The 12,776-nt window shown below is 37.4% G+C and overlaps 1 protein-coding gene across 1 annotated transcript in view; it reads right to left on the reverse strand.

The window, feature by feature from the left end:
• AGBL4 (ATP/GTP binding protein-like 4) overlaps positions 1-12,776 on the reverse strand; it is a gene marked incomplete at its 3' end in the record, with an annotated part of 877,516 nt that overhangs the window by 635,966 nt on the left and 228,774 nt on the right. Inside the window, exon 3 of the mRNA XM_009318724.1 lies at positions 7,389-7,483. Within this exon, the coding sequence (XP_009316999.1) occupies positions 7,389-7,483 (95 nt within the window). The remainder of the gene's footprint in view (positions 1-7,388; positions 7,484-12,776) is intronic.

Here is a 12,776-nt window from a genome sequence, read left to right on the forward strand (position 1 = left end):
AAATTGCAATGAAAAGCTGCAATGTCCTCTTGATAGTTTGACTCTGCTTTGAGTTCAGTGCTGCCCATATTTATCTAACTTACAGACTCATTTTGGGGGAAAAAGCCTCAATTTTATATACTTTTTTTAAACCTGCCAAGGTTAGGGACCCAGTTCTGTGAACACTTTTCATGCAATCAGTTCCACCAAATGCCCATCACCTGAGAAAAGAGAATGACCTGTTTCATGATGGGATGCAATGCACAGCTCTGGTCACATTTTGCAGGGACTGCAGTGGGAAAACCCTACAATTCAGTAGTTTTAAACTGCCAGAAAACCTCCCAACTGCACATTTCATTGTGATTTGCACTGGTGATGGGGGAACTATTTTCAGGCGACTGCACTTTTTTAAGATTTTGAATTTCTCATCAGCACCCCAGTAATTAAGTATTTATAGATGACACAAATGTACCTAGCAGGAATAGACCCATTTGTTTCCTATGTGCTTCAAACCTTTCATGAATAAGGTAGTACCAAGGGTAACCTTTCATGAATACAACCTTAGGGATCACAGAGTGTCCTCAATCAATGCAGGGAACTCATGTTGACAGAGTATATGGGAAACAGATTGAGGTACTAAAGCACATAGCCTCTGGTGTTTTAGATGTAAATACTATAACCATCAAATATTTAGACTCTTATGTAAGCAGTATGTCATTTTTTAAACAGTTACTGCTTGGAATAAATCTTTAAGGATGGAGTTTTCAGAAGTGCTCAGTATTGGCCTAACTTTGCTCTTACTGAAATCAATCATAAAATTTTCACAACTTTGGAAAAGGACTTTGTCTGTTTATATGTTTCCACAGCACTAAGCACAATGAGTCTTGATCCTGGCTGGGGCCTTTTGACTCTGCTGTAATCTAAATAAATTGATTTATAGGCGATCAGTCACATAAATGATGAGGAAACATACATACATATAAAATAGCTAGGGTTTTTAAATGATGGCTTAGCAGTCCTTTAGAGCTTCTTCATCATTTTCTCTTTCAATCCTAAAATTCATTTGCTTTCTTTTATATTAATTTAATTTCCTTGTTGTTAGTTTTCCCCAACATAATGCCATGCATCTTAAATTTCCAGTAAAGTATCCAGTCAATAAAATTTATCTTTCTTTCTTGCCACAAACTAATCCCATTTAGTTTGCACAATAAACACCTTAGTTTTGGGGTCTGATTCATACTTGGTGTCAGCAGAATATAACCTTTCTATTTCCACAAAAGCTGTTGCTGGTAAGAGTGATATGTAACCCACTCTACATTCCTAGGAATAACTACCTTTGCTGGACTGGGAAGGGGGAAGAGAATGCATTTTTTTATGGGTTTGTAGAGTGGTTAGGTCTGTTTCTTTTGTTATTTCACAAGATTCACACAAACATTAATTTACCCAGGGATGGACTTCAGAGGCAGTTATTTTATTCATATACATGCCAACCTCAAAACTGTCTAAAACATCTTATTTCCTTCCAAAGAGCTACAGTAAAACTAAGACAAAACTACTCCTGCTTATCACTCAATATAGGATTTTAAAAGTTCAATACTGCAATGTCTTTTTCCCTATTTTCTCCAAATAAAATGCTACAAGTTATTGAAATGGAGGCTGTGGTTCCATAGACAATTCTCTAGGCATTTTCCTAGCAGCTGCTATCCTCATTCCCTTGCCCCTGCTCCAGCCACTTATTCCCACCTCCCTCACTGCTCCTCCAGCTGGACCCATACAGCTTGGTTTGGATCTATGTGATGAACCAGACCGAGACTAAATCCTCTTTCTCTTCCTTGAAAGTTTACTTTTAACCTGGGCCAGCTCCCAGTCTGGTGATCCTATGCAGAGTTGTACTAGCACAAGGGAGGGAGCAGCTCTGAGGGGCCAGATCTGCCCCTGGCAAAGACTGCATCAACACACTCCTGTGCCATGGGAATTATTTCTGAACCTCCAAAAGCATTCTCACCAGATCCCTCAGGAAAGCAAGAACAAGCACACATTACATGATAAAACTGGCAAAGGAATAAACTTCAGAGAGTATTCAAAGTTGTAAAATAGTCCAAGGAAGGAATCAGGTAATGATAACAGCTTGTTCATCATCTTTACCTAAATTCAGGTGATGTTATCACTAACTCTAGCCCACTATATATTTTATAGTAAGCAATTCTAGTCTTTCAGATTAGCAAGCTATATATATATATAGTGCTTTATTCTCAAACTGTTTTACCACAAATGACAGCTCATTTCACAAACAGCTTATCTTATGGCTAAAGATATATAAATACATACTAAAAATGCTGCTGAAAGTCTCTGAATGTATAATGCAGCCTGGTAGACATGGTAGTGATTGTAACACTGCATTGTAGACACAAATGTTAAAGAAACTTGGCAAGAATCAACACATTTTAGCTACTCAAAATTCAGATTTTCTCAGTTTTGTCCCCTTCTGATGAATGGAACATATGGGAGTATTGTTCATAAAACTTGCATTGCTTATCTTGATGTCTACCAAAATTCCTCATCATGACAATATTTACCAAGATACATATAGATTCAAATTTGAATTAATTACCTAGAAGTTTTTCTGTACTCCCAGGTTTACTGGAAAAGAAAAACGCTTCAGAAGCAATGTGTTGTGAGTATTTAACAGTAGATGTTATAGCAACAGAGGTAGTGGAGTGCTTGCTGGGGAAGGCAGCTATCCAGTTAAAAGGCATCAATGCTGAGTGAGATAAAAGACAGGGAAGAAAGTAGCTGCTTTGCCAAGAAGCAGTTTGAAATCTGACATTATAAACAAAACACATGTAAATCTAGACATAAATCCTCTCTCATATGCTGAAGGCTGCATAATATTTTAGCTAACATTATTACTTACAAACAAACAATTCCTGAAATATGGCATCACAACTGCAGAACAGCCTTTAACCTTGTGTTCATCCACTCAAGAACTATGTTATTTATTATCCTTTATCCCTTAATTATGGGGACTTCACCTACTGCTCTCTGCTCATTTGAAATGCAGAATAAAATACAATGGATGTCTGAAGTCTTAACAGGTGTCAACCAGATATTTGCCAGCTACCGCTACTATTCTACTGGGAGGAGTTGCTGTTCTATAAATACTAATTAGAGTTTTGCACATGATCTTGCTGAAATACCTAAGGTGATGAGTGGCCAGTTGTTACTTTTAAAAGATTAGCACAATTTGAAAAACTAATGTCCCCAATGAGGCAATGCTCACACTGAATAATCAAGAGTTATAGCGGTTCTCTGCCCAAAGGGAATATTTGCTCACTTCATCATTTGGAAAATCTGCTGCCTCTTGAACAACTCACTCTTCTATTTCACTTTGAGAAACTTGTAAAACTTCATGCAATCAATGTAATAGTACGGTATATGTACTTAAATGGTCTTCCACTGCTATGCCCACATGGAAGGATTTATGAATAGCTTCCAAGGACAGAGCTTTTAATGTGAAATCATGATTAAGAAACTGCAACAAAATTAGGTTGCACTTAAGTGAAGCAGCAAAGAAAAAGAAGATTACAGTAGAAACTGCATCAGCACAGCAAAAATTTAATTTCTGCAAAACCATCTCCCCTCAAATTCTTCACCTCCACAAATGAGACAAAGAAAGAAGACGCAGTCAAAACAGAACAGGTCTCTATTATAGTAATTGAGGTTTTTATATTTGTAGTAGTCATTATTGAGAAAAAACACCAATTCTTTAAAATCTTGGTGTAATACTTCTGAAGAAACAGCTAATTTTAAGCAGAAATGCTAAGTGATCAGATGCAGCACATTCCACTGGCTTGAAATAAAATCTTCAGTTTCATCTTGTCCAGTTTGCTATGAAGCGCAACTGATGTAACATGGTGTGACACAATGCTGTCTTTCTACCTATGAGCTGTGATTCATTGCAGTGAAATTTGACTGATGCAACTGACACAACCCCATACTATTTAGTGTCAACATAGCACGTCCACAAAAAATGCAGAAAAAATGGGTAGAGGGATTCAGAACTTAACCTACTTAGTTCTTCTTTATTTTGCTCTATCCCTCTGGGAAAGAATATTCAGTAAATCCGTTACCATGTATGGGGAAAATAGATATCATTTTAATCAGAATTTATTTTTCCAGTTTTTTTCTTTTTAAAAAATAATCTTTTTCTTTAGCATGAAATCTGTTTTTTCCTTATCCTTCAGCATACTGCTTCCTCTTTTAAAGTAGCTCATTACTGGAAATGTTTGGCCTTACTTCAAAAGAGAAGAATATGTCAACACCAGAACATCTGTGTCCACATAGAGTGCTTTGATGACAGTGATATACTCCATTTACATCAGTAACACTGACCTGAACCTTGATGCTGACTGCATTTAAAGATCTTACCCCACAGGGCAAGAGAATACAGGTCAAAAACGTTGATCTGTGTTTGATATACTCTCTACTTCAAGAGCACTTGGCAGTGATTTGTTCCAGAGCCAAGAATCAAACTAAAAATGTTGCAAAGCTCGGAGCCATGTTCGCATAACCACATTCAAAACAAACATTAAAATTCACAGTCTCTGGAGGCCAATCTACTTTTGATATGCAGGATTTTGCGAGCAATATGGTCAGATTCTACCCTGAATACAGTGGGAACTTTCTCATTTAAATCAAAAGGGCATAACTCAGGCTTGAATATCTGTTATTAAGAGGAGTAATGTACTTGCATCTCTCAAATGCAAAAAGGAAAAGAGACACTTTATCACCCTAAATCTCAAACCTGATAGAGTTCTATACATCCCTTGTATAGAAAAGGGAGTGGAATAGTTATGTGTGACACAGCATTGCTTCCATCAGCGTGGCCAGAGGAAGTTGGGAGAATTTCAGAATGGATGACATATTGAAGGCACAGGCACAGTGTGGCAAAGGCAGGCACGCACAAAAATGATGAGTTCCTCAAATATTTAGTACAGAAGAGTTTGGAGGTGAAGGACTGAGATCTGCTACAGAATATTTGCAGACCTTGGTTTATGGTAATCTTCTTCCTTTTAACTTGATTTTAAAATCTTTTGTGTTTCTTCAACTTTTTGTAATTAATATATCATTTTCTAATTTAATTACATTATAGCCACTAACCTGCTATGCTGACTTAAATCTTCACATAAGGTGGAGAGTTCCAATAGTCTCCTTCCAGAATTCTGAATCCTGAGTACCCTCGTGTAAACCTCAGCACTTTTGCAGCATTGAATGATTTGGTATTGTTTACTAGACTAATCTATACAAAGCACCAAACAGGATCAAATGGATGCAGCTGGATATTGCCCTGTTCATGTTCAAGGACCACAACTACCTGTATGCTGCATTAGCAAGTACAAGTACTAGTAAATCCTATTTCAGCAAACAGAGAAAGAGAAAATTTTGTTTACAGGTTTCACTAGAATGCCATGGAAACAGATACAGAGGTAATTGTAAAAGGCATAATCCAAATGGAAGACAGCTCTAATAGAAAGCATATATCCAAAAATAATGTATGTGTTTTCCAAGTGGGAAAACACATGCATAACTCCTATTAACATCAAGACAGAAAATTATACTGAGTAGACCCCAATATCACTAAGGTCCCTGATAACAGTATCAATTAATGTGCACCTTCAAAGTACAGCAAGATGTTTTCATACACAGGCTATTAGAAAAAAATAAAAATACCTTAATAGAATAATGATCTTTTTAAAGAAAAAAATTACAGCTAGAATTTCTGAAACAGGATTGAAGTATGGTAGTAGCCCTGTACAAGGAAGCTGCTCAGCACCTGCTGCCTACACTGTGCCTGGCTCCAGGCAATGTTATTCATTCCTCACTTTCATGGGAGCAAATACATCCCCTAAAAATATAAAACACAAAAATAAATAGATCTCTGGGGAAATGGGAGAGAAATCTGTTTTAAAAATAGTGAAGGAGCCTATATGTTCTAGAAAAAGCCTATTTTGCATTGTTTTGTAAGATTTACAGTTTAATTTGAAACCAAAGGCATAAAATTTGTATGAAAGCAATATCTGATTTATAGATAAACTTAACACACAATATACTTAGCTGCAAATACCAGACCCCAGTGAGAGAAGGAAAAGGTTTTGAAAAATGATTAAAGCATGCTTGATAAATGTGGCCCTGAAATGCCCCAAAAGATTTTTCTGCAGTTAAACGGTAAACACAATTAACATGACTTTTGCTACAAAAACACTAAACACAATGGATTTTTTTAATTAATTTTCAATGTTATTACATGCTCCTATTGAGCTGGAATTGACTCCATCCACTAACTGTATTGTGAGACAGCTCTTCTGTCCATATGACCTTACCATCTAGATAAAAAACCAAATAGCCATTCCGTTGGTCATATGAAGAGGAAGCCATATAATAGCAATGATCTTATGACCACCAAAAGTTAACATCTTGCAGGTGGAAATTGTGTGACAGTTGAAATATTTAAGAAAGATATATTTATAAGGCTCAGATAATGTGCAGATTGATCAAATGTATTATTAATTAACCAATAAAAAGAAGCAGCTGTAAAGGCTTAGAAGAATACATTACTGTACACACCTAACCTCACTATCCATATTCAAACAAGTCTCCTAGCTAAAGGCAAATCACGTGATTCTTGGGAGACTTGCATGCATTAGGACTCATTGGATTTACATATTATTGTTTACAGTAGACATTTCATTACATTTGCTTTGAGAAAAGGTACCATCTATATGGGTATTCATGTGTTTCATATGGGCATACCTTTCTGTGTTGTATATATTGTGGAGCTTACAACAAGGTGGTTTGGCCTTGCGTCTTAGATAAAACAGACCAGAGACTACTCATTCACATGAGGTCAACTCACATGGCAGATCTCACGTTCTTCCACTAAAATCTGACCTCCACAAAACAGGGAGAAGAAATCCAAACAGCCTTTTGGAACCAGTCCAGGCCTAGTCCATCTCCTATATTGCTTGCAGGCTTTGTTTGGGAGACTGCTAGCTGACACAAGCCAAAACTGGGCCAGGGACTGTCCTAACAGTTGGATGGTGAGGATGTCACTGAAAAATAATTTGGCCCAAGCCCTGACTGTTCAGTTTGCTTGAATGGACATCACTTCAGTCACGCTATTTGAAACAAGGCACTACAATACACCATCATAGCAAGGCTGGAAAGGGCCTCCAGAGTTCATACTGTCCATCTGCTCCAAAGAGAACCTGTCCTCACAACACTGCTTTTGCATCAAAGTTCTCTCCTACTCTTACCAAAAGATGCACCTGAGCCATAAGGTCTTCACTACAAGAAAGTGCCAAGTAAAACACTTTTACATCATTAAGCAAGTCCTTGAAAGGATAACTTACCATTTTGGTCTGCTTGTGGATTTCACCATTGGAGCCATCCCATCTCTATACAGGCTTTTTGTCTTACTGAAGTTGACAACATTGAAAATTACTCTCTGGGGAAAAAAAAAAACACAAACAAAGAAAAGAGGTCAAGTATAAATTATGACAGTTTATATGTGTATTGCATATACCAGCTGCATGAAGTACACACAGAAAATATATGGAATAGATGTGTGTCTTATGAATTATTGTTACTCTCCATAGGTCTCAGATAATGGATACCCTGCCTGTTCCTAGTATTTTAATAGTCCATGTTGTTTTATGCTGCAGTGATATACATGGAATATATGTTTTGAGTTTAGTATGCTGATTTTTCAGTAGGTATCCTAGCCATACAAAGAAATAGGTTACTCAGATCTGAAAACAGAAAAGCAAGTCCAATTTGCTGCAGTTAGTGTTAGAGAGGTTGGTGGAAAGCTGGGAGACAGGGTAGCAGTCCTCATGAAAACCTTCCAACTGCTTCATCTCTTAAAGCTTCTTAGTTGCTTCTTTCAACCTGCTTAAGCCTCACACAGCAGCAGGAAAAAAATAAAGATTTCTGATTTTCTTTCCCCAAAGAAAGGAATATTTCTCTTCACTTCCCTTGGCAAAAGGAAGAATTTTCCTCTGCAAAAACTGTACAGGATACCTACACAGTAGAAATTGCCCATAGCCATCATTCGTTTGAATATGATAGAGAAGAAAAGAGTCCAGTTCTGACCTTAGTTTACACTAATAACTTTGGGAAAACTGTAGTTGATATTTAACAGTTCAAAGGAAGAGCAAAATCTAGATCTTTACAGGTAATGGACTGATACTGAAAGTAAATTCGTACTGGGGGAAAAAAGCGAAAACAGAGATGAAACTTTCTTCCTTACCATCTGTCTGCTGTAAGCAATTTTATGCAAAATTACTTATTCTGTTTCTGTTAAGAAAATCTAGGTTGGATCTAGCTCATCTCATGTAGTACATTTACTTTTCAGATGTTAAATCCAGTATACCTGGTTTCTTGTAGTCTTTTGATACCCAACATTAATGTACACAGAAAAACTGAAATATAAAGACTAAATTAATTTTGATATAATGTTCCAGGATATATTAATACATTTCATTTGTACATCTCTCTCTAAATTTCTTTTCCACAGGTATCGGTGAAGACAGACGACTAAAAATTATATTTGCCCCTAGGTATTCACACATTTGTTTTTAGAACAAACTATTGTAATGTTTACGCTCTTAAATAATGGTTCATGAGAAGTCTGAGAATTAAATGGCCACTGTTTGAAATCAAATAGTTTTGACTAAAGCAATAAGATCAATTAAGCTTTCATATGTAAACTTTTGCAAAAACAAATCTGTCCCTTCCAGGTAGTCTGCTCAGACAGCAGTGAATTATAACATTAAAGTGAAAGCAATCAGCAGTGGGACACTGACAACAGGAGCCAGGCACATTTACATTTATATGTGGGGCAGGTAGGAACCCAGGTAAACTGTATAGCCCTAATTAAGTATCTCTGTACTCAAGAAAAAATAAGAAAGTTTTTTTGTGGTGAGGTAGTGCTGAAGTTTTTGTAAATGGAAGCACAAGCTGCTACATATGCAAACTCTGCATTAGTCAAAGAATAACCTGTAGGTTTTACTGGAACTGACTTAAAAAACTAGCAAGTTGAGAAAAACACTTTCTTAAAGATGTTAATTCAATTTTGTACCAACGTTAATGAGCAAACTACATATCCCTGTACATGAGTTTTCACGTATTTTGTCTATTGCAGCATTTTGAGATTTTCTAATGGTCATGAGATGAGCTTATTTTTATAACTCTTGATGAAAGCATACTCTTAATTTACAAAATGTCATATGTGTAATTTTAAGTATTTAGGATATTGCTTATCTGATGAAATATCCATCTCAGGAGGTCTCTAGTTATTTTCCATCTTCTCATGTTTACAATGTATGCCTCTAAGCTAGATAATGATATTTAGGTCTCTATATATTCCATACTATACACGGAAGCATTTTCCTGTATTAGAATGCTGAGTTTTTCCTCTGTTACTTAACTCTGTTCGTATTTGTGAAAACAAATTAAGTTGCAACAAATTGGTTTGTTAATCTTGATGTTTGCATGGAGTGAATGAAACAAACAAGATCTCCAAACCAATTGCCTTAAACTTTGGATGCAATCATGCCACTGTTGGAAAGAGAAAGTTGCTAATTTTGTTACATACTGACTCAGAGCAGACAGCTGGTAGAGAATGTTCTTATTCCAATCAAGCTTATTTTGTATAATGAGTTGGGCAAATGTACACAACTGGGTAAGCAACGTATATAAAAACAAAAATATGCAGCTCATTTAACAAAACACTGCGGATTATAACATTTCAACTACTCATGTTCACCACGGAGTAAGCAGTTAGCAATGCATGCAGTTCTCTCAGCATGGTATATCGTTAGATTGGCAGAACCAAAAATTTAACAGCACAGAAGAGAACTTTATCAACATACACCACTGAAGTAATAAAGTACACAAACCGAAACACTCAAATAAGCAGCTGAACTCAGTCAAGTATTCCTGGTGATAGTTAAAGTAGTCCATGCAGCTCAGTCAGTGAAGCATGCAAAAATGTAATGACTACAGTATACACACCCTAGCTGGAAAAATATGCAGCTTGCTCAATAAGGTATGTAAACATCTTTGAACTGAATGCTATAATTAAAAGGTTGTGATACAGCAATCAAACTTTTGCTGAACAAATCTAATTTTTAGTCCAATTTTTGTCTATACTGACATTCTTTAACACACCAGTTATAAACTGTAAAGAGCAACAGGACTAGGTATACACTATGCACATTAAAAAACTCTTTCCTAAGAAAATTATCACTATCCTGTATGTTTTTATGAATTATAGAGACATTCAATGGGTAGCATTTAATGAGCAATATAAGTTAAATACTCAAAAATGAAAAAAAACTAGGAATTTTTTCTTTAAGAAGTGTCAAGTTAAGAAAATAAGATGAAATGTACTTACAAATTCCCTAGAAATTGCTCTGGTCTCCAGAGAAAAAAGGCAGAAATCTTTACAATAAAAATATTTGTATTCATTTTGGAGGGTATGAATACCACTAAAAGAAGCAATATTCAAACTGATGCTGTACCAGAAATGATAATTGTGTGATTTCACTTCAGTTATGATACATTTTCAATTTACTGCATTACTCTGACGAACTGATCTGCATCTTCTGGGTAGGTGGAAGAGGCACGGAGCAGAAAAGCCCCTCCAGACACCACCAAGTAAAACCATACTATTTGGGGGGGTGCATCAGGATGCATTGTGGCTTCACAGCATGAGGGAAGACAACTGCTGCAGTCTCAGGCTCTGTGCATGGACTGCCAGATCCGAGACAGATGTTGGAGAACATGAGCCAAGGCAGGTATTTTCTGCCTACTGAGAGAAGGAGGAAGATGTCCTCTTTCCATAACGTGTGCAGTAAGTATGCATTTGGAAGTATCGTGCTGCTAAAACCATTAAGACAGAAAAGTGAGGAAAGGCTTGGTCCTGCCTTTTGCCTTAAAATTTACTGATTACATCTGCTTTTCCCAATAGACCTTTGCAAACGTATTTCAGGAATTAAAAACAATCAGGTGTTAAGGGATGCTCAGTGTTTTTAGCATAAGCAAGATAAAGATGAACCTTGAACACAAGGGGAAAAGATGGCTGAAACGTGTCACACATTTTATCTTATTACCAGAAGTTTGCAGTTTCCTGACTGCGGCTGGAAGGAGCTGCTAGTTTGGGGGGGGGGGGGGGGGGGGGGGACGGGCAAGCACACATCAGGGTGGTTTTGGATCGGAGCTGAAGGCATTGAGCGTGGATGGTCATATTGGACATCATATTCCAACAGGTCTGTGTGAGCACAGGGTGAGCTGTGATCTCTTAAACATTCATTGTTCACCCACGTTCTGGCAGGTTTTCCATCTGAACCTACCAACTGAAGCAGATGATATCCAAAAGAAAAGTCAAACATTTGTCAAAGGTCAAGTGTTTTCCCCCAGGATAAGGACACAGGTGGGGAGGGGGTGGCACGGGCAAGCACACATCAGGGTGGTTTTGGATCGGAGCTGAAGGCATTGAGCGTGGATGGTCATATTGGACATCATATTCCAACAGGTCTGTGTGAGCACAGGGTGAGCTGTGATCTCTTAAACATTCATTGTTCACCCACGTTCTGGCAGGTTTTCCATCTGAACCTACCAACTGAAGCAGATGATATCCAAAAGAAAAGTCAAACATTTGTCAAAGGTCAAGTGTTTTCCCCCAGGATAAGGACACACTAGGTCCCTTCAAAAAGACTGCCAGGTTTATTTTGCACGGTTTTCCCTAGCCAACTTCTCAGGAATAGCTGAGCTGCTTTGGCTGACATTAAAAAAAACACAAACAAACCAAAGAACACCACAAAATTCTGCCTGAGGCAGACACCTGGCACAGAAAATTTTGTGTCAGATCATTACAAGTATGAGAAGTTATAACTAACTGAAAATAGGGTTTGCAGTAGGAAGTGTCAGGCATTCTTAATTGTCATGGTTTAACCTCAGTCAGCAACTGAGCACCACACAGCCGCTCGCTCACTCCTCCCCCCCACCCCACCCCCCTTGAGATAAAAACAGTTTAATAATTGAAATAAAATAAAATACAATAATAGTAATAATAATAATAATAATAATAATATACAAAGCAAGTGATGCACAATGCAATTGCTCACTGACCAATGCCCAGCCAGTCCCTGAGCAGCGGCCCCCCCGGCCAGCTTTCCCCCAGTTTATGTACTGAGCATGACATCACACGGTATGGAATGTCCCTTTGGCCAGTTTGGGTCAGCTGTCCTGGCTGTGCCCCCTCCCAGCTTCTTGTGCACCCCCAGCCTTCTCAGTCAGTAGAGCATGGGAAGCTGGAAAGTCCTCGACTAGTGTAAGCACTGCTTAGCAACAACTAAAACATCGGTGTGTTATCAACATTATTCTCATCCTAAATCCAAAACACAGCACTGTACCAGCTGCTAGGAAGAAAATTAACTCTATCCCAGCCAAAACCAGGACATTAATATTGATGTAACATACACATATTAAATATTAACAATTATATAATGTATTTAATAGTAATAGCATAATAAATGTCAATTCAGTGGACGACACTACATGCTACAAGTATGATACAAACTTCACTGTGAGCTTCCAAAGTACCTGGGGACCAATTGTTTGAAGTCAGGCAGAAACAATTTCATCATTTAACCAGCCAAAATAAGAGAAGTGAGCACTAAGCAGTAATACTAAGACCTTTCCGCTGAAATTTAGTCTGAGCTCTTGTGCTCTGA

The sequence above is a fragment of the Pygoscelis adeliae genome, unplaced genomic scaffold, assembly GCF_000699105.1.
Source record: "Pygoscelis adeliae isolate BGI_AS28 unplaced genomic scaffold, ASM69910v1 Scaffold82, whole genome shotgun sequence".
Taxonomy (NCBI): domain Eukaryota; kingdom Metazoa; phylum Chordata; class Aves; order Sphenisciformes; family Spheniscidae; genus Pygoscelis; species Pygoscelis adeliae.